This window comes from Ciconia boyciana, chromosome 5 (genome assembly GCF_034638445.1).
Source record: "Ciconia boyciana chromosome 5, ASM3463844v1, whole genome shotgun sequence".
Lineage (NCBI taxonomy): Eukaryota > Metazoa > Chordata > Aves > Ciconiiformes > Ciconiidae > Ciconia > Ciconia boyciana.
This window is the reverse complement of record NC_132938.1, coordinates 49,108,762-49,130,575: the sequence shown is the minus strand read 5'-3', so window position 1 is coordinate 49,130,575 and position 21,814 is coordinate 49,108,762. Positions and strand designations below refer to the sequence as shown.

The window sequence follows — 21,814 nt, the reverse complement described above, 5'->3', positions numbered from 1 at the left end:
AAAATACAGTAAGTGAAGTCTGTTCGTCTTGTGAATTCGTTATAATGTGCAAGTACTGTAGTAGCGCACTGGCCAAGCTGGCAGAGTGATTATGGACTAGCCTTACGCAAAAGACCTCTTCCATAACTTTAGGTTTAGTTACTGTAATTACGGTCTCTGAATCAGTCGTTCAGATGTGCACCGAATTTTACTTTTGCTGATTCCAAATGTGTCTCCGATTATAGAGCAGTGTGATCAAGAGAAGGACTACGTAACAGCATCCCTCTTCAAAAACTTCATTAAGACACCTTGTTAACCACTATTTCAGAGAAATCAATTCCATGAACATGGCAAGACTCTGCAATCTATGCTATGTTTTAGCATCTGTGCTGCCACTGGTATGCATCCACATTACCAAGGCACTGAATCCAAGCTAAAACAGTCTGCTGAGTAGAGGTTATCAGTGTGAGCTTAGGACCACAACGGCATGGTTACGTGGCTTTTAGTCTGTTTTGAGCACAGAGAGAATTCACACCTGAAGGAAGCATGAAGCCCATTTTAGCCAGGATTAATTTGGGTAAATATACCATGTGGGCAGCTTTCCACGGCATTTGTTTCTAAGGGACTGCTTCATACACTTGTTAATTCCTAGACTGATTTAATGTATGCACTTCACAGTTTCTTTCCCCTGCAATAATATATGGAGCTCTGATGTATCATGTATGCATGCTATCCCTGCCAGAAAGAAAGGTGAGAAGCTATGCTCAGGATGAGGAGAGCAGAACTGTTTCTTTCAGAAATACTGAGCTGGGTAGATGGGTTTAATGGTAGTAAAGCTTGGCAACCTGATACTGAGAATAAACAAGAGTCTAATCACAGTACTGACTTACTGCAAATCTAGGATCATGCTAGTGACTTAAGCCCCTGAATTACCTATATATCAAAGAGAGAGAATGGGATCTGCAGTAACACAGCACCTTAAAAAGGCAAAGTTAGCCAGTGATAATGCTGAAGAGAAAGATGCAAGTTAATCAGAAACAGTTAATCTAATAAGAAAAGTCATATTAAACAAGTATTAAAACAAACCATGGTTCAGGTCAGAATTGTTTCTCTGCTCTCTTTAAAAGTAAATAAAACAATAGTAACAAAAACCCCAAAGCTAAGTTCTTTTTCTATCAAATGTATCACCTGACTGACATCGGTATACAAAATAATCTTTAGGTTCTTCTTCCAAATTAGTTTATACTTTGCACATTTTGAAACAAATTCTTTTTTTTTGTTACGTCACAGTACCTTTTACATGTTTTGCCTTTTTAACTGTTATACAAAATGTTCATTTTTATTAATTTATGAGAACATATGTAATTTGCTAGATATTTCCCCAGTATTTATTAAATCTGCATTATAAGAATGATTCAAGCTACGGTAAGCTATGAGCTCTAGTGTTTTGAAGATGGCTTTAACAGTTCTTTTGTGACTTTAATTTCCATTTCCAGCACCTGGCCTCACTGGAATTGTTGGAGGGCGCCCCAGAGTGTAAGTTAACTTCTGATCATTAACTTGTTGTAACGTGTGATGGTGGTGTTCCTACCACTCACCATCACAAGCTTCCCCACCTTGAAACAGCAACCACAGAAGCAACTAAAGTCTTTCCATTGCACACTATGCTTAATAACTGATAACAAGATAATAGGGAGTGCGACAACATGTGTATGCAAATAGTCAAAATCTTTATTGAAGTATTGAGTATGAGTTACGTAAGTCTCTGATCAGCTCATAACAATGTCTTTGCTTAATGAGCTGTAGGGAGAACTTTAAATGGCAGGGCAGTAGCTCAAGCATGTGCCAATACATGCAGATTTCTGGACCAGATTTCTCTTGTATCTGTTAGTTTAAAATATGGGCACAGCAGATTTATGTCTGTACCAGGCCACTTCACCTTAGAAATGTGAGGCCAAGGGTCCCAGAACATCCCACAGAATGTTAGCATGAACCCATTACCTGAGCGAGCCGAACAGAATAATGTTGAGCATATTAGAAAAAAAAAAAAATCCTGGTTTGATTCCATATTTTTCTAGATATGGCTAAAATCTGGTGGTGTTTTATATGCTCACCTTTCCATACCTATTCATGAGAGCATTTAAAGCTTTCCTGTCCCTAAGCAAATACTTCAATATGTCTGTCTTGCATATGGAGATGGGGGAAGAAGCTGTAGATATATTTCCAGTAGCTCTGTGTAACTAGCCTAGGTATCAATGTGGGGCTAATCACAGTGCAGTAGCCTTCAATGTCATGAAGTCCATCCTTTTTCAAGAAAATATTTTCGCTATTTTGGCTACTTCCCTTGCAAAATTCCTTTCTTTTTTTTTTAAACAAAATCTTACTTTCTTAATAATGAAATTTAAGAATTTCTGCACTTCTCAGGCTTTCCAAAATTGTTTGGAAAACCAATGATAATCATGGCTAAATAGCTTTTAATTTCCCAAGTGTTTGTCTGGTGTATGATCAGTCTAAAGATGTGTGATCTGACATTTTCATTAACTTCTGGTTAAATGCATTTATGCTTGTTGTTTTATGTGTCTAGGTCTCCAGTTTTGAAGCCATTTTTCTTCTATTATCCCAAAAGCAATGTTCAGGTAAGACTTACTGCTTAAAGCCTGCTCTGTTCTCTTTGAAGTAATTTGAAAAATTCTGCTGACTCTGGCATTTTTCAGTGACTTTGAGTCCTAAAACTGCAAAGTATTCTGGTAACTTTGATTAAAAAAATATTTTCCCAGAGACTAATGTTATTCACACAGAATGTTTTACAACGGTTGAACTTGCCAACCTTGCATTTTAATTGCTGTGGATTTTGAAATATCTTGCATCAAAACTGAATGTCTCTTTTCAGGTTCCTAGAATTGTAGGTTTGAATTATTTTTACTGCATTTGCAAAGAGTGCTTATGAAAATTATGTATTTTTTGAAAGTCAATGGTCCCTCTTTAAAGAGAAAGTAATTGGGTGTTCAGAGAGTTGAACATTAATCTTGTGAACCTGGACACGTCTTCTGAATTGGGGGAGGAATGTCTACTTTTTTATGTATACTACTGGAAATAACTCTTAAAATCAGTGAATTTCCTCTGATTCACACAGGTTTTACCTTAACAGAGTTGGGCCTTTTCCTTCCAAACACCCTGTCTGTAAAAATGGGAGTAGTAATTTCTGCTCTTACCTGTATTACAAAAGCTGTAAAATTAATGAAAGCCTGTGAGACTACTGTGATGAGTATCATGGAGAAGCCTGTGAATGAGATCTATCTCTGTGGCCCTATTCAGTTCATAACAATAGTTTCTTTCAGTCCGAGAAGTTACGGTTCAGATGACTAGGCAGTCCTAGGTGAGAAATTACAGTGTAAGATGAAACGTTGAGCTAGAGCCCTTCTTTTCTGTTATGCGTGTACCTCTTTGTAGGCTGAAGTCTTCAAGATAAACTTGAAGAAACTGGTTTTACTGAAAACATAAAATGTTTGTATTCATAAATGTTGGTCTCTGCTTTTCTGAATGCCATCAGATACTTGATTTATCCTTTGGAGACTGCAGACAAAACTGCATATATGCCCTTCTCTTTCAGAGGCCTTTAACTGACTTCTGGCTATTGCATGCATCGCATGCCGAGGCATCCCAGTAACGATGCTTCTCACTCAGGAGGAGCTTTCTCACTCATTCACCATCAAGAAAGTGGCCAAAGGCCAGACCGTTGGTCTGTGTTAGACCACAGGTATTGTGACAGGCTTCTGCTTAGGGGGGTGAAGGGAAGCCTTAGGAGCACAGGCAGCAAGGGGGGAGAAAACAAACAAACAAACCCCAATTAATTTTAAAAAAACAACTTTGTAAAATGATTATCAGTAATCAATTTAAGTGATCTAAGCATTTCAGAAAAGGGCTGTTTTATTTTCATTTTTAACATGCATGCAGTACATAGCACAAGTAGGCCCAGATGTTACATTTTTCTTTGAGTAGTACACTGCATTAGTGAGAAATAATTTAAAATTAATTTTACAGAGGAGATGCTATTTAGTTATTAAAACTAAGTTTGTAAACTGTCCATAGTAGAAGAATATTAAACCACTCCCCCACCTGTCTTGTCATTTAAAGAAGTTCAAGTACTTATTTTTATTGTCACTTACATTTTGCTTTATACAAATGGTTTGTCTTTGCCAAGTTTAATATGAAATTATTATCTTTATGGAAGTTTAGCCTACCACTGTTTTGTTCATCAAATTAAATTTAGACTTGCTGATTAGCACTGTGTTCCAGACTTGGTAAAATGCTGTTGACATTAAATAGTAACCTAATTTAGCAGGGAAAGAAGGCAGTGTCTCATCTACTCTTTTCAATATAGAAAATCAAAATCCTTGCTCTCGGTAACTAATCTGATGAATGCACTGATACGCTATTAACAAAATGCCATGTGACCTATCACTGTTGTACTGCAGTAATATTAAAGGTTACGTAAAAGTGTGATGTACGTGATTCAAGTCCTGGATTCAAAGTTTTAGCCATGTATTAACAACAATGATCTAGCTAGAGATTACCAAGTAAGGAAGGTATGAATTAACTACTTTTCTAGACTGGAAGTTCAGTTGCGAAGAGTCTAGTTGCTCTAGTTCAGCATTTGACCTAAAACCAAAAAAACTCCATAAGGAGATTTTCAGACATGTTACCATTGCCACAGTGGGTTCTTTTGTTTTGTGTTTGGTAACACCTTTCTGGGTGTCAGTTTGGATTCAATATCTCGTTTGTTGTTTTCACTGCTCTTATGCAATTGTCCTGATTTTATTGTAGATCACCAGTGGTTTTGTCACGTTGAATTAGTTACACCAAGGCAACAGTTTTACAGTGCAAACAGTAGTTATTTTCCATGTGTGTTTTTTCATGTTCAAAAAGTAACCTAAAACTTTTCCCTAGGGAGAAAGATTCTAGCAAACCTACAAGAAAAGCAAGAACAGCTTTTCTGAAATATTTTTTTTTTAAATCTTCTTCTTGCATAAGCATTGGAGGTCTTTGTCACTATTAGCTATTCTCTAAGAACAATCTTAAAGAGGGCTAAGTATCATCTTGCATCTGCTGCATCTTGCATCATCTTGCATCTGCTGACAACTGAGCACTGATAACTGTTGCAGCTAAGTTGGTGTGTACTGTTTTGTTGTGGCAGTGTAAACTGATTGTATGTCTGAGTCTTTAGTACTGGGAGTCCTCCAATGCAGATGAAATGGATGCAGTTGATTTTTCTACATGATTGTGCTATATGATTTTAACCAGAGAAACCTTTGCTTACATCTTAAGTGAATAGCCCAGTCAGCTAATGAAGTAGCACACTTGACTATGTAATTTTTTTTTCAGATTTCTTGGGGGGCGGGGGGAGAGCTTATCATGCAAGATTAACAGCATGGTGGTTTTTTATTTCATATTTTCATCTCAACATAAACACAAAATATCCAGTATTAATTTATTTTTTGTAAGTTGCTTTCACAAAATGTATTTGAAGATGAATATAGGATCCAAAGGGAAGTTTGTCATTAATACAGACAGTGACATTAAGAAGGAAAAGGGGTTATATCATGGCAGCTTTCAAGTTTTGGGATCCAACTGTCAAGAGTTGTAACACAAAATTCCCAGTATTGCTGCTGTATATAGGGAAAGATGGAACGAGAGGTTTGTCTTCCTTTGAAACATACGCGGTCTGATAGAGCATTTCTTTGATTTTAATGCTTTTTTCCCTACATAAAGATTTCTTTTAGGTTTATAATGGATCATTATTGTTATTGGGACTTTTTAAAAGGGAGCGACAGAACCTTATCAGTAAAGCTGTTACTGAAAATGTGCCAGATCAATACTTAATTAGAAATAAGCTTTCTTTAGTCATGTTGCACTGGATTTCTATATTGACTGAAAATGGGTGTTTTTTTCCAGATCAGCCTATTTTTAAATGGGCAGCATGTTGAGACATTTGAGGAGGATCTCACGTTTACATCAGATGAGGTTGTTTCATTTGATCCACCTAAGATTAGCAGTGAATTGAAAGGTACGTTCATCTTTTTATTTGTGAATGTATCTTTTGCTGTCTTTGTCCTGGAAAATCATGTGCTAGATTTTGTCTGTGAAATATATTTTACCTCTTTATACTGTATATTTTTAAGTCCGTTGCAAAACACTTAAGCTGCTGTTCTTGGAAGGAAGAAGGTTAGCATCACACAGTATAAAATGTGTTTGAGACTATAACAAGTATGTAAGTAAACTGTTATTCAAAAAAATTAAGCCTTAGATGCAACTGAAGACAGTTGAATGCTGGCTTGAAATTGAAACATGGTTTCAAAGTATACTGCAATCTTACTTTGTTAATCCTGGAAATAGTTGGTTTTACCTTACATCAAGATAGTTGTGTTTAGAATAGAGGACAGACTTACAGAATGCTTAGCATTTAGCTAATTAAAATGCAGCCCTATTCCATATGGCAGCCTTCACAAAATGAACAAGAATGGGATCAACCTGGAACTGGTGACTTTTAAATGAAACACACTAGGCTAATGATGATTCCTGTGTTGCTGTTAGACTTGTCTAACTAAATTCTCTGCAGAAGAAAAGAAGAAACTTGAGAAGGGCAAATCAGTGAGCTGAATGGAGCAGGTCATGATGTCTGCAATGAAAAGGAAGTGTTCAATCAGAAATGAGAGAATTAATTTAAAGCTGTGGATAGATGTTGTCAAATCTAAATCAGGTGACTGTACCTGAAGATACTTGTTAGAAATATTTCTAAAAATAATACTAATGCTGAAAGAGTAATTCAGGTATTTAAGTCTGTGTATACTCAAAAAATTAATGCTATGAAGGCACCAATATGTTAAGATTTGTTCTGGATTCCAGGTATAGGTGAGTAGTATTTCTCAAAACTGGTAATAGAATAGTGTAACAACTAATTATAAGTAAGTAGAGAACGTTCTGTATCATGTAGAGAAATTTTGAAATAGACATATGGCTTGGTGTTTATTGCCATTTGAAAGTCGCTGATGCTGGATGCCTGATTTTCCCCATCTATTCAAACGTCTCTCCAATGTGATGATTTATATGTCGCGCAGAAACAAAGTTAAACTCTTAAGTATGTTTTGAGCTCTTATGTCTGTTGCAAATCTAATGTCACATCAGAATCTCTCTGATACCTGGGAGTTCCCAGGAGGGTAGCGGGGGATTCGCACCATCAGACTGGGCAAGTTAAGGAATAGGAAGTCATTGTTCCGTTAATAAAGGGGTTAGCAAAGGTCCTGGTATTTTTTTTTCAAGGTGACTACCATTCTAAACGTTGGAGAAACAAAAAGCTATTAGACTCCCCGTTGCCTTATTTGAGAGAACTTTCTGAGATGCCTGACATCAGCATTTAAGTACTGAATTCTTCAGGCTTTATTCAGGCAAAACCCCACTTTTGAGGGACAGCAGAGCTCTTCTGGTTGTTTCCCCTGAGAAGGATCACTAAACTTTTGCCCTTAGTTGTAAATAGAAATGTTTTCTGTGTGTGACTAAATACCTACTTCTGTGGCTTACTGCATGGACAGCATGGATGAGAAATAGACAAATGGGTTAGACTGTAAAAGGAGTAACTTCTGCTAAAACATTTTCTGTCAGCATTTAGTAAGGAGGGAAGTATTTTTCTTAGTTTCATGGTTATCTCAAGTGTGAGGGACTGTTAGTTGTCTTTGAACAGATAAGAGAAATATGCGAAAATGGATTTCAGAAATGCTGCTAGATGTGGTTCTGGGAGGGTGGAATTTGAATTTACCATTTGCCCTAGCTTTGAAGGGAATTCTTTTGTAGATTTGTTTAAGATGTTTATTAAATGAAAACAATTTCCTGATAAACAGATCATGAAGGATAAATCAATTAGGGTAATAATAAATGAGAACACCAGAATGCTGTCTTGAACTGGTTTTGTTTAAAGGGAGACCGTCAAAGACTGTGTAAAATGTCTGATGCAGAAGAGACTTCTACAGCTCATACAGTTTAAACATCATCATAGTTCAACCTTTGAAGAAACACTACTACTTTTTTTTTTTCTTGAATTGTGTATTGGAAAAAAACCTCTTAAAAATAAGGTGATTTCTGTGGTGTATGAAGCATGGTGGTCTTGCCCAAAATGAACAATGAGCTTGAGATGGGCTTTTTCAGATCCTCTCCTGATGGAGCTGTTTAATCAAAAATAATATTCCCCAATTAAATAAATACAACCTTTAATATTTTCTGCTGGTTTTCATGGCACACTTCTGCTTGCATTTTTCATGGAAGTGGCCATGGAAAAGACTGTGAGCATCAAGCTCAAAACAAACCTCCTGTGTTAACCTCCTTCACTGTATGCTTTCACCACTTCAAATTTCATGCTACCATGACTAACAGTGAAGAACCATTGTGTCAGACTAAACTATAATCACTCTTTTAGCTCGTCTTTGACAGCAACCTGATCTACTTTATAAAATTTAAGTCTTAATTAAAATAGTTTAACACTGATATGTTGTTGTTCGGGGTGTGAGTAGATGGATCAGAAAGATCTGATCCAGCTGTGCTAGTAGAAGAGGTTGCTGTGGTGAGCCCCCAGTTGTTCGTTATTGTTTTCCCTGTTATTGCCACTCAGATGTGCCAGTAAAGCTACTCTTGGCAGTGTTGCCTGATCTCTTTCAACCAAGTAAGTACCATGAACTAAGATACACTATACAAATTATGTGTTAGTGTTGTAGGGAGGCATTTTTGTCATCCACAGTATCTACCACCCTATACCCAAATGAACTTTTGGGATCTGTCCAAGTGCCACTGCCGTAGACTTGCAGCCTCCCTTTCTGATAGGCACAGTAAAAACTGCAGCCAGTAGGACTTGGACATAGTTTCTCTCTTACCCAGCTTTGCTAAAGCGCTTTACGTCAGCTTGGCTCGTGTCTGAGGATTAGCATTTCTCTGCGGACAGAAAGGAGTTCAAGGTAATGGTGATTTGGCTAGGGCTGGGTTTACCTCGCTTGACACAGTTCACAAAATACTATCTATCCATGCCTTAATAGTCATTCATTGGTATCTTGTGGTTGAATTTAAATCGGCGTAGTTGCACTTCTTAATGTAGTCTGCCTTTGGCCAGCATTCCACTCGTGGCACATTTAGAGCATAGTATCTTTAGTGTTGGGTCTTCTACTCCCTAAAATAAAAAACTAAACACAGTAGTTTTATATCCTCAGCAGAAGCAATAACAATACAGAAAAGGTAGACTGCATTTTCAAATTGCATTGTATCTTGCAGCGTGAAGTTTGTCCAACATAATTGGTTTACAAGACCCTCTCTTCAGTTCCTTGAAATTTGATGGTTTTAAACACATTAGACTGAAATTTTCTGTGACAAGCATGTGCCCAGGGCTGTATTGTTTGGTGTTTTACAAAAAATGACAAAAAAGTATTTTGGACATTTGTCAGTTGCTTCCTGTGGCTGCCACCAGTAGCTGTCACACCAGCAGTTGTGACAGAAAGCACAGCAGGAAGCGTGTCACGTCCCTGCTCTGAATGTCCCCCCCACTGGTCTCCAAGGAGCAGAGAGGGGGAGAGCAGCCACTTGGGTGCAGAAGGATGAGAAGACGACAGGAAGGGGACAGAAGAGAGGGAAACTGAGGGGTGAGAAGAATAATGCAAGTCAGGAGCGTAGATGAGTGGAGATGCTGGGACTGAAAAGCCAGGGATGTCGGGAGAGCTGATATGGCTGTAGGGAAGTTGGATCAGAGGGAAAATGGGCTGGAAATTACTAGATTCCCACCACCTAAAAACTGGGATATAACCTATGCTTCAGATTTCAGTATTATGCTGCTATCAGCGAATAACTGAAAATCAGTGACAAAGTGAGCGCTTCATCTCTCGCTTTGGGGAACAGAAACTAGATGGTGACAGCCTACTACTCGTAGTAATCAATGATTGCAAGAGGTCCATGCTGTGCAACTTAACCATCAAACCTTGCATATAACTGTGTGGATTCCACAAGATTGAATTTCTGGATTTGGGCAGGAGTGGGTTTGCTTTTTTTGATATGTTAAATGGATAAAAATAATAATTAATGTGAACTTTGTTCAATGAAGTGCAACAATGTTTATGTTCCTAAAGGCTTTAGAGTCCAATACTTAGACATCGACAAGTTAAAAAATTAAGATTGGCTTCCTGTAGAGCATGTATTTATGACCTTTTCTTATATAATACTAAGATATTTACAAAATCAGTAATTTGAAAAAGAAATCTTGTTTCTTCTATGCAGCCGAATAAGTAACTGTTATAACAATGTGTATGAAAGTGACACACACATGTTGTCTTGAAAAGGAATTTTAAATTGTAGCTGTTTTCCATAGACATTATAGAATTATCAGGACAGTAGCAACTACATGTATTTTCCACCTGTACTGGAAGCAAAGAGATCTGTGTGTTAAGGGGACAAAAGTTGTCAGCTAGTCAGGAAATGAAAAGTAGCTGTTATGCCTCCTTCAGAGATACCACATTGCTAAGGCCAAGGTGAATTTTCATATTCAATGGTGGTGGAAGAGAGGATGCCTGGCACCGCATTCGGCTGTAAAAAGGTAAAAGAGATTTGGGAGATGGAGCAGGAGGGATCAATTTCATAATTTTGGCCCCCAGCCTCACCTCTTGTTCTCTAGGTGTTCCTGTGGGAAGAAAGCTTTGGAAATGTTTTCAGGAGTACTGCAAACAATGCAGAAAGTATATATTTAATGTGACGGTGTCTCTAGGTGTTCCTGTGGGAAGAAAGCTTTGGAAATGTTTTCAGGAGTACTACAAACAATGCAGAAAGTATATATTTAATGTGACGGTGACTTCTTCATAATGTACTATTATTTGTAGCTATCATTAAAATATATTCATTTTTATATTGTATAGATCTGCCAAGTGGTCCGCATACTTATCGCTTAGAAGATCTTGCCTATACTAGAAGTGGAGACAAAGGCAACTCTGCAAACATAGGTATTTTTCTTTTTCTTGCTTTCTGAAGTGATGTAAGATTCTTATTTAAGAGTTATGTATCAAGTGCTCTTCTTAATTTTTTTGAAATCTCTCACATCGCTTGATTTTTTTTTTTAATTGTCCCTGTGCTGAAACAAAAATTAATCCGTATAAAACAAAGATTTTTACTAATGAAATATCTGTAGTTTTCTGTTTAGCAGCTGTTGAAATCTGAGGTACTAAGAAAAAATTCTTGCACGTCATACTACAAAGAAAGATCTTTGTTTAGGGTTGCAAAGTCAAGCTCCCCAAAGTTAAGAAATGCCTTTTTAAGGTTTCGTTTACACATTAGTTGCTACTCCTTCATGCATATGTGTTATGTAATATAATCTCTTGGTTGTCTGATCATGTATAATATTTCCATACGTGAATTTTGTAACATGCATATGGCTAAAACATTGTTAGGAACAACAGTGTTAGGAAATACCGAAGCTGTTCTTGCATGTAAGAGAATGTTTTTAATTATATTGTTAATCCAAATGGTATATCAGTGTGCAGTCTCTTTACATTGATTGTGCTGCTTCTTGCATTGTTTAATAATTCCTTCTATTCCTTACTTCTGCATGCAACAATTGGCTCTCTTGTTGGAAGATGAGAGCGTGTGGTGTTCAAAGCTCAGTATGAATTAAAGGTGCGTTTGGGATTTGATTTGCTATTGGCTGTCGTGCTAAAACTGATGAATTTTGTTCATTTATATTTAGGAATGTAGTTTTCTTGTCCTTGTTTGTGAAACCATTTTTTGGGTTGAAGAATGAAGGAGTGTTGATTTTTCTTAATTCCTTTCCCCGTGGTTGACCACTGGTGCACTGTTGCCAAATCATGAATGACGCATAGCTAATAGACTTCCTCAGATACAAAGACACTACTGCTTTATTAAGGAACAACAATAACAACAAGAAACTTGACCTCTAAGATTAATTTAGCTTTGACGTCCACAGATAAAAAGATCCCTCTGACACAAATCTGCTTTCCTGATCCTGCTGTGGAACTTCAGCTTCAGAATAAAGTTACCTGAAGCTTATGAAAGCATATTTACAGCAATAAAAGTGTAATTGTGATTTCTCACACTTATGTCAGGATCTCATGCAAGGAGTGGGGCAAGGACCAAACAAACCTTCAGTCACTGATCATGCCTTGTTATGGTTAATTACGATTCCTTGTCTAAGTCTTGCAAACCATTTAGCGGAAGAGAAATGCATGTGGGTTGTTTGTTGCGATGTTGATTTCGTTCTTTAGGTGTCTTTCAGTGGCAGGGACTTTTTGCAGACAGAAAAAGTCCAATAATCACTTAGTCTGGGAGCATTCTTTCATGCCATGCTCCACGCTACCTCTCTACTGACAGAGGGAAAGCTGTCATACTGTTGGTTTTTTTTATTCAGGAGCTCATTAAAGAGGATCCTTATGTACAGTTTCAGTTAAGAGGAGGATCTCAGATCTGTTTTGAAAGGATAAACACAAATTGGTTTTAACAGCTCCTATTCCAACTAACACCAGTTATACCTAACAGGTGTGATAGCACGGCATCCCCTCTACTATCCATACCTAAAGAAAACTTTAACTGCTCAAGCCTTGGAGAATTACTTCCAGCACCTTTTAGAGCGAGAAAAACCCGAAGAAGAACTAGTAACAAGGTGAGTAGCTTGCTTCTCAGTCCACAGTTTTACAGTAGAGTCATGATAGTATCAGAAGTTATCTTAAAGTATGTTAACATAAATATTGCTAACCTGTGTGCATTGTCTTTAGTATTTTTAATGTATCTTTCTTTGCCTTTTTAAATAACAACTTGAGCAATGGTCATTGAAAAAGAACGTGAACTTGGGCCTCTCCTGAAGCCAGACAAAGGCAGTGAATCCGTTTAGTGAAGGCATTTAAATTCCCAGAATTAGCATATTAGTGTTGGTGCTATTTCTTTGGTTTGTTCCAGTACAGAATGTCGCTACAAAATAGAAATAACTTCTAATGTCCTTTGAGAAATGTATCTTTCCATTATTTTTTAACCACTTGGAGACTGCAGGAGCCTTAGTAACTGAAGCTTCCCAAGCCTCAGAGCCACTGCAGATCTGGGAGTTTGAAATCCCTAAAACACCACCTGAAAGACTTTCACACAGCCAGTATAGACTGGAGCCCAAACTTACCTGTTCTTCCCTCAGAAACATGCCTCATCCTATCCCTATCTCTGCAAAATATTTTAATCTTCATAAAGTTTACTCACTTTAAAGTATTCCTTTGTACCCCACTCTCACCCACTTTTTTTGCCACATATACCAAGCCAGAATTTAAAGAAAAAAGACACAGCTAATTTCCCTTTTTAAAATATGAAAGAGAATACATCCGAAACAGGACACTTTTACCTGGTATTAATCTACAAAAAGAATATCCTCTGCCAGCAGACAACATACTTAACATTTTTGTTTTCATGGTATCTTTGGCTGATGCTCAGGGCCCTTCCTGGGGACTGGCAAATGAGACACACGCTGTTCTTGTAGCATGAGTTAATAGGGCTTATTGTCCTAAACATATCCAATAAAACAGTCAACAGATTTTAAACCTTTGTCTCTCTTTAAAAACAAGCAGAAGCTTAATGTTGCAACAAACCATTCAGTCTTCTAAAACCTGTTTTGATACAAAGTCAATTATTGTGCAAATATGGAGATTCTGCCAAAATCGTTACATATTTCCATGGGTGATGGATAAACTGTTAAGTGTCTTGTTCAAAGAGCTTGAGTCAGAAAGGTGCAGCTCAAAGCTTAGAGAGAGCTTGGAGTTATTTTAACCCCTGATCTTTTAGTTGTAATTGTCGTTCTTTGTCTTCATAAGCGGCTCAGTGCAGATCTCACCCACTGTTTCATAAGTGCTAACAAATCTATGTATCTAATAAATTGTGATACCAAGAAATGTAATTGAATTTGTTCTGAAATGGAGCAGAGAAGGGAAGAAATAAAAAATGTCCTGCCTCCTAATGATACTGTTAGAAATTGATTCATTGTCGTTCCTTAATGCTGTTTATGTTCATAAATAAAAGCTGAAATTTGCTGTGTCTGGATGAAGCCAATTTATTTTCATTAATTAGATTATCTGTTCCTGGGTTTGGCTTCCTTTAATGATGTGATAATGGAGCTCTGTGAGTGAATTGAAAAACTACTGGGGAAAAAGAATAAATCCTTTTGTGGAAATATTTAGGATTATAAGGATTACGCTCATGTGCTTCAGATTGTATAGTTTCTTTTTAAATTACTTGTTTGTTTTTTTTAACTGTCATGAAAAGAGCTATCTTTCTCTTTCATTTTCCTTCATTTCCTCTATTTAAATTGTGAGTGGTTAAAAAATATGTATTGGTTTACTACTAAAAACATAACAACCATGGCTCTGCCTCACTGCAGAACTGAGACAGAATGAAAGGCAACTGGCTGACTTTTTCATTAAAGCTATTAAATAGGTGTACTAAACAGAAAAGGTGGGATTATTTTGATAGAGAACACTGAAAACTCTCAAACTTCCAGATTTTCAGGTAACATAGTAACAAAAGGTGGTCTTTCAAACCCTTCTCCCTGTAGCCCAAAACTCCAAACCTATGTGATTGCTTCCCCCTCCATGTGGAGTACATTCTGAACAGTTAATCACAGTTTTTCTTGGGCACAGGAGTGATGCGCAAGCTCAACATGAAAGGTCAGACCAATCTAAGTGAAGGTAAGGAAGAGACAGCAGTATTCAGACAGAAATTTGCTCAAAGGTTAGAAAAAGATGTCAGTTTCTCAAATTCTGACTGGTGCCATCATTAAAAATAGCATCAATGCTGTATAAGATGAGTAGCTAGAAGATCATCCTGCATGTGAAACTTTTTTTTTCCCTTTAGACATCTTGCCCTCCGTGTTACTGCTAGGTTATCCGTGTGGTGTTTTGTATACAAGACTTTTATAAATGGAGATCTGATAATCCTAAGAAATGGAATAAGAAACTTTTCACTAAGTGGTATAAGGTCAGTCATTTAAGAAGAAGGATAGTAAAATTAGCCTGTGAGAATTTGCTGGTTTCATCTTCTGAAATACGGTTATCTTCTTTGTTTTGAGAGCATTACAATGCTCAGAAATGGAAGTATGACAGCTGATATCTTCGTATGGGATATTTTTACTAAAAGCTGAAGAACAAGAAATGTGGATACTGATGCTTCTAGATTGCTGCTTTTGTATGTATATTTATTATGGGAAAAAAATACTTCTCTTATAGTATATGTCATATGCAAATATCTCTTTTAGCCTATGGGTTCAGTTCCTGCTTTCCTGTGATGGGAGGAATCCTATCTTCTTGATTTAAATGCACTAAACAATTTTTCTACCATTATTATTTCCATGCATTTTTAACAGGAAATTCACAGGGAAATCTGACTTCTTTGAATATGTACAGACAGCACTTTAAAGGAAGTAGTTAAGCAGGCACCCCATTGTGCATAAGCATAGGAGTTCAGCTAGAACAGTGAATTTTCCTTGTTTTATTGGTTTCTGTCACAGCCTTAGTATTCTTTGAAGGGTTTATTTGTTTTCTGTGCTTTTTAAAAGCAGCTCTTAAAACTTTTGATTGAATTGTACAATTAGATAATATTTTCTTCCTTTTAGATCTCAGTTAATTAAACTTAAATTGTTTAATTATGTGGAGTAAATGCATGCCAACATTTTGGTTGATGTATTGTTGCTGCTTAAGGCTATTATGATGGTTATAGTGGTTTTTCTTTTTTTATTGTGGGAGTGTATTTTTATGCAGACATATTTTGGATGCTTAGATGCTTCAAACAGGCCTTAAAATATTGAAAATGCTGCCCTTTGTAATATTATTTTGTAATCCTAGTTTCAGCTAGAGTATCTCACTGTAAATATTTCCTCAAAGTACTAGAAGTGAATGTGCCATTCTGTGATGTTCCAAATTAAGATCTGTTGCTTGTATTACATACTCCGTCTGCCAGAACTACTGCAGAAAGTGAAATGAAATTCTTCCGCTCTTTTTGTCATTTGCTTCTGCTTTTGTACACTCTTCAATTTCTCTCCTGATTTTTTAAAATTACTGATTTTCATGAAACTTCTTTTGCAAGCTGAGTTATTAGCTTCTGGAATACATATTCCATTAGTCTAGTTCTCATGGAGAGAGCTGCCAGTTTTGAAATCGCTTGGTGCCTGGAAGTCTTTGCCAATTTTTCAGGGTAAACTCTACAGTGTAGTATTTTGGTAGACCTCTAGCTCTCATGGTATATGGTTATTGGTAATTTTTATTGAGTTTTTAGTTGAAAATTTTGTGGGGTCCTCTGATCCTGCTATGTAGTTGATTATGCTATTAAATTTAGTAAATTATATAGATGACTCATTGTGGAAATGGCATTATACTTCATATTCCTGTTGTCTAGTAGAGCACTGTTGGATTAATCGAACTTTCCTGCCTTCCAATGGATTTGCCTTTAAGCGGGATAATGTTGCCTGGCAACTAGTTTTCAAGGAAGGTCAACAGAATGCTAACACCAGTTTTCTTCTTAATTACAACCAATAATGTTAATGCTAAAGTTGAGTGTGGTAATGAAAGAGTAGAAGGAACAGTGAAAACTCCTTGCCTGGGAGACAGGCGCAGACACTCCATGACTACTGCTTGCAAGAGCGTAACAAGAACTAAAGTGTTTGCCAGGCCGCTCAGCAGAATCATAGGCTGACCACATCTCCTTCCATGAAAGGTTTGGGTCATATGCCCAAGATACAAGGGCATACAGAGCTGTGAATATCAGCAACAGCCATAATTTTCACAATGCTAAAAAAGAGCTGAAAAAGATAAACCTGAGTGACAAAATCGGCAGTACAAGAGCACTGCAAGAAATTCCAGCTATTTTGGAGGACAGATTTGAAGAATCTGTCCCAAAGAGATGAAGATCAGATAGATGACTGAGGAAAAATAGGTGGTGTTGGAGAAATCGTGATTTAAATTGCAGCAGTCAAACATCTGGAGACAGAGCAAGAATTTGATATTGTCTTTCTCTGTTACTCCTCATGTCTTGCTGATGTTCTGATTAAATCCTTTCCTATGGAAAAAAGGAAAGCTATCGAGTCCTTAGACAAAGAAAATATTGGAGGAGAGCAAAAACAAAGAACAAGAAGAATACAAGGCAGATGACAAAACACTGAAAAAACTGCAGGGGGAGGCAAATGGAAATATGGAGGCAATGAAACAGAAAAATAGGTCTGTCACACTAAAATAAAATTTTATCTGAACAAAGTACATGGCTCCAAGAAAGCATTGAAATGTAGTTCTACTTTTCATTTGTTAAAAAATTATCTGTAGTTGGTCATAGGAGTTTGATCTAGTGACTCATAGTTCTTTCTCAGTAATAAAGAGGATGCCTTCCCAATTAGCTGGCAGCCTTTGTTAGCAAAGGTGAGTTCTAGGAATTAAGCAATTGTACGGGCCACAACAACCCCATGTAACGCTACAGGCTTGGGGAAGAGTGGCTGGAAGGCTGCCCAGCAGAGAAGGACCTGGGGGTGTTGGTTGACAGCCGCCTGAATATGAGCCAGCAGTGTGCCCAGGTGGCCAAGAAGGCCAATGGCATCCTGGCTTGTATCAGCAATAGCGTGGCCAGCAGGACTAGGGAAGTGATCGTCCCCTGTACCCGGCACTGGTGAGGCCGCACCTCGAATACTGTGTTCAGTTTTGGGCCCCTCACTACAAGAGAGACATTGAGGTGCTGGAGCGTGTCCAGAGAAGGGCAACGAAGCTGGTGAAGGGTCTGGAGCACAAGGCTGATGAGGAGCGGCTGAGGGAACTGGGGTTGTTTAGCCTGGAGAAAAGGAGGCTGAGGGGAGACCTTATCACTCTCTACAACTGCCTAAAAGGAGGTTGTAGAGAGGTGGGGGTCGGTCTCTTCTCCCAAGTCACAAGCCATAGGACAAGAGGAGATGGCAAGTTGCACCAGGGGAGATTTAGACTGGACATTAGGAAATTTGACTTCACTCAAAGGGTTATCAAGCACTGGAACAGGCTGCCCAGGGAAGTGGTTGAGTCGCCATCCCTGGAGGTATTTAAAAGCCATTTGGATGAGGTGCTTAGGGACATGGTATAGTGGTGGTCTTGGTAGTGTTAGGTTTACGGTTGGACTCAATGATCTTAAAGGTCTTTTCCAACCTATACAATTCTGTGATTCTGTATTTTTCAGTATCAGAACTAGGAAATATTAAAAATACTTCTCTCTGCCCTCTGTGTTCTGAGTCCATATTGGATCTCGAACCTCTTGCATATGGATCTTTCTGCATGGGCTTTAACTCTTAGAAAAAAAAAATATGTAGAAAACAACCTGATTAGAAATTAATGATTTTTGAAGTTGAATAAAAGGAGAATGATTACTTTATGATCCTACTTTAAAACTATTAAAGACTGTTGATTTGGAGTAAGGGGAAGGAACAAGAAGGTAGGGAAGGCCATGGGTTAATCTTCAGTTAGCTTTTAGGCTTGACTGAGCAGTGGAGGATGCCATCACAAGCATGAAGCTTTTGCACGCTGTCTTTTGCTTGAAGTTCTGTATAAGTGTTTCTTTCAAAATCTTGTGAGAAATAATGTGTAGATTTTATTTTACAGATACGAGTTGCCAGGAATCCATGGATTAAATTTTGTTCTGAAGAATTCTCTTGGTGGTGGTGGCATAGCATCCCTAAGAAGTGACCCACAGGCATGTATCAAAGCATTGATTTTAATATAGTTACCTTTTATAACGATGTATTACACAATCTCTTTATAACCAACTTTTGGGCTGGAACTGTAAGCTTTTGGTTTTGACTCTTTAGTTCCTTTTAATTTCTTGTTAATGTACATCATCTACTTAATTGTTTTAAGGTTTGAAAACAACACAGGGAAGTAGAAAGCTGATTTTAAATATTTGGTGAAAAAGACGTGCACAAGAAACTATTAAGAGAGTCTTGAAATCAGTTATGTTCTTTATGATGTGCTACCTGTGTTTTTAGACGCACCAGCAAAATGAGCTTCTCAAAAAGGCTGTCCCGTTTTGGAGAATGCAGATTTACTAGACAATTTTGATTAAGTGTTTCCTAGTACATACAGGAACCATTGGCTGTGCAACAACTCCTCTAGCTTAGCCTATGACTCCTATAATTAAAATACTGATAATTAATATAAATCTGAAAGAGAAAAATAGATGTATAGGAGATCTTTTGTGTTGACCACATAATGTGAATCTGAAACTAACGTTTTTTGGAAGTGTACAATTTGAGTATTAAATACTTGAAACATCTAAACTTGAAGATGAGATCCCTTAATGTGGCAATCCTGTGGCTGCAGCAAAGCACAGTTCTGCCACCATAGGCTGAGAAATGCTTAAGCGTACAAATAATCTCAGCATAGATAAGAAGACTTCACAAAATAAGATGATGCTATGTATGAATCGGATAGCAGAATTGAATCCAAAATAAATTGGTTTTAGCACGTACCAAATAAATTGAAGAAACTATTCAATCTGTTCAGGTTTAGATGCTTGAGAAGTCAACTGTATAGTTTTCCTTACTTAATTCTATTGATTCACAAGTGAGAAAGCCAAATAAATGGAAAAGGTAAATATAACTTTGGGTAACCTACAATCCAAGGCTTGATAAAACTCACCCAAAATTTATATATAAGTATATGTAGAGATAACTACTAAAAAAACTTACAAAACATACTGAATTCTTACACCAGTTATAGGAAAAATACCCTACTGAACCATTTTTAAAAACTTAATTTACAAAGGTGGTATATTTAGATAGTAAAATGCAATGTTGTGTTTGTTTGGGTTTTTTTTCTTACAGGGCAAAGCACTTGGACAGATGCTGTTGGATTTCCAGATTAAAAATGTTCCTGATTTAAAATCACTGATAGAATAACAGGTGTTTAATACATATGCTTTTAACACTGAGTGATATAAAAACATGTTATAAACAAGAACTGGCTTCTTGAGTGAGATTTTTTTTAAAAAAAAGTCAAAGAGTAGAAATTAGTGACAGTTATCTCTCAGAGGTTTAGCTATATGGCACAGATTAGCAAATGTTTTGAGTAATACCAGACTAATGGCTTTGTCTGTGACTGATAACATTTCCTGTCTAGATACATTGGGTGAAGAATTAATTTATTTCCTGTAAAATAGAATTAATCAAATTGCAACATAACATTTAATTGAGACAAGATAATCTTTGTTCTAAGATGGAAATTACCTCCTGTTCAGTCCATCTCTCTCTTCCTTCTCTTAATCTTTATTTGAAAGATATAGTTGATACGGGACTGATATAGTTGAGCTCCTGTCAGCTCTGTCTGTCCTGTGCATAGAATGAGGCTGGGTACCCTGCTGTGCATCGCTATGAAGCCAGCACTGTCTGGTACTTGGGAACAGCTTTCCCTGTTGGGCAATAAAGAAAAGTAATAATTGTTACTGTTGTGGAGTCACTGGTAGTAAATGCTGACCTTTGGTGGTGATCCACCAAACTTGCAGCACTTTGTCCAGTTAATGACAGACTTTATTACAATTTCCAACATCGCTTACTAATTAATCCATCGGTCGAAAGCAGTGACTAGTAGTGAATCGCAGATCTTGGCGTGGGAATAAATGTGAAGATGAGGGCAGGAGAGTGCTGTGAGCTAGTCCGCCTGCTCGCGCTCTCTTGTGATGGTGCAATGCTGGCAGGGAGGAAGGGGGGCCGGGTGGTGGAGGGATACCTCGTTTTGTTTCAGGGCTGCTAAGTCTTCATTTTGTGCAGCAGAGTCCTGCCTGGATTAAGTTCATTTGACTCTTGTTTGCGTTGCCCTTCCCACAGAAAGGTCCACAAACTTTCCACATAAAAGTCTGTCTCTTGCTGTGAAGGAATACTATGTTGAATGCAGTGTGCTCCGTCTCTCTTCTGACTCCCAGTTAGCACCTCCCCATCTCCCTTCCTGCACAGTATTGCTAGCATGTTCAAATTAAGGTGCTCCTAAACTTCTTTACCAGATTAAGCAGAGACTTAAAAATCCCTGTCATACTTGCTGGGACAATATCAAGGTGGAAATTCTGGCCCAATAACTGTCTGTATTTCTTCCACAGAAGCCATATAAATACTCTGCGTGTTCAGGCATTTTATATTCATAAATAAATATTTTCCTTTATTTTGGGGGGACTGTATTAATTGTTTAGTGCTGAAAAAATGAGACATTACTAATAGCAGATAAAATGATGACAATACTTTTGGTGACAATTACAAAATGCCTATCTGTTAGTTGTTCCTAAATCTTAATCTGTGCTACTGTTATTACTAATTTCGTAGCCTCTTGCTTGCTAATGAGGACTATACAATGAATTGTTCCCACCTTTTCTGTGGTTTTGTCCATTTGAATTGAAGGTATCATAAGTGAACGCTTTATCCATCTAAAGATGTTACTCTCTTAGCGAGTCATAAGTACTGTCTGTATATACAGCATGGTTCAGTCTAGTTGTCAAAAAATGAGTCATTACTTCATTGCAGAAGAATATCCAACTTCATAATTTTAAAGGGAAAATGGCATGCTGTTTTTATTATGTTTACAGTCATTGTTTGTTAGAAAACTGTTGCTTGGAAGCCTGTTAGTTTAGCAAAACAGAGAAAGGTATTGAGAGGAAATAAAAAAGAAAAAGTGATAGACCTCAGTAGCAAACCTAAAAGGAAAAAAAGGCTACAGTAAATATTTGCAGTTCACTCAACATGTTGCTTAAGTGACTCTGTAAATGGGTATGCAATAATTTTTGAATAAAAGTGAACATTTAT

General features: G+C 37.3%; 1 protein-coding gene across 3 annotated transcripts in view; it reads left to right on the top strand.

Annotated features, from left to right (window-relative positions):
- Positions 1-21,814, top strand: part of LOC140651953 (uncharacterized) — a 67,569-nt gene extending 45,755 nt beyond the window's left edge. For 2 of the 3 annotated variants that reach the window (XM_072862128.1, XM_072862129.1), the window contains exons 14-20: positions 1,476-1,515; positions 2,564-2,615; positions 5,932-6,043; positions 10,911-10,994; positions 12,541-12,664; positions 18,633-18,723; positions 19,853-21,814. In XM_072862128.1, the coding sequence (XP_072718229.1) occupies positions 1,476-1,515; positions 2,564-2,615; positions 5,932-6,043; positions 10,911-10,994; positions 12,541-12,664; positions 18,633-18,723; positions 19,853-19,927 (578 nt within the window). In that variant the 3' untranslated portion in view covers positions 19,928-21,814. Of the gene's footprint in view, positions 1-1,475; positions 1,516-2,563; positions 2,616-5,931; positions 6,044-10,910; positions 10,995-11,624; positions 11,665-12,540; positions 12,665-18,632; positions 18,724-19,852 lie in introns of those variants that run through there. The other variant, XM_072862130.1, reaches the window with a different exon arrangement.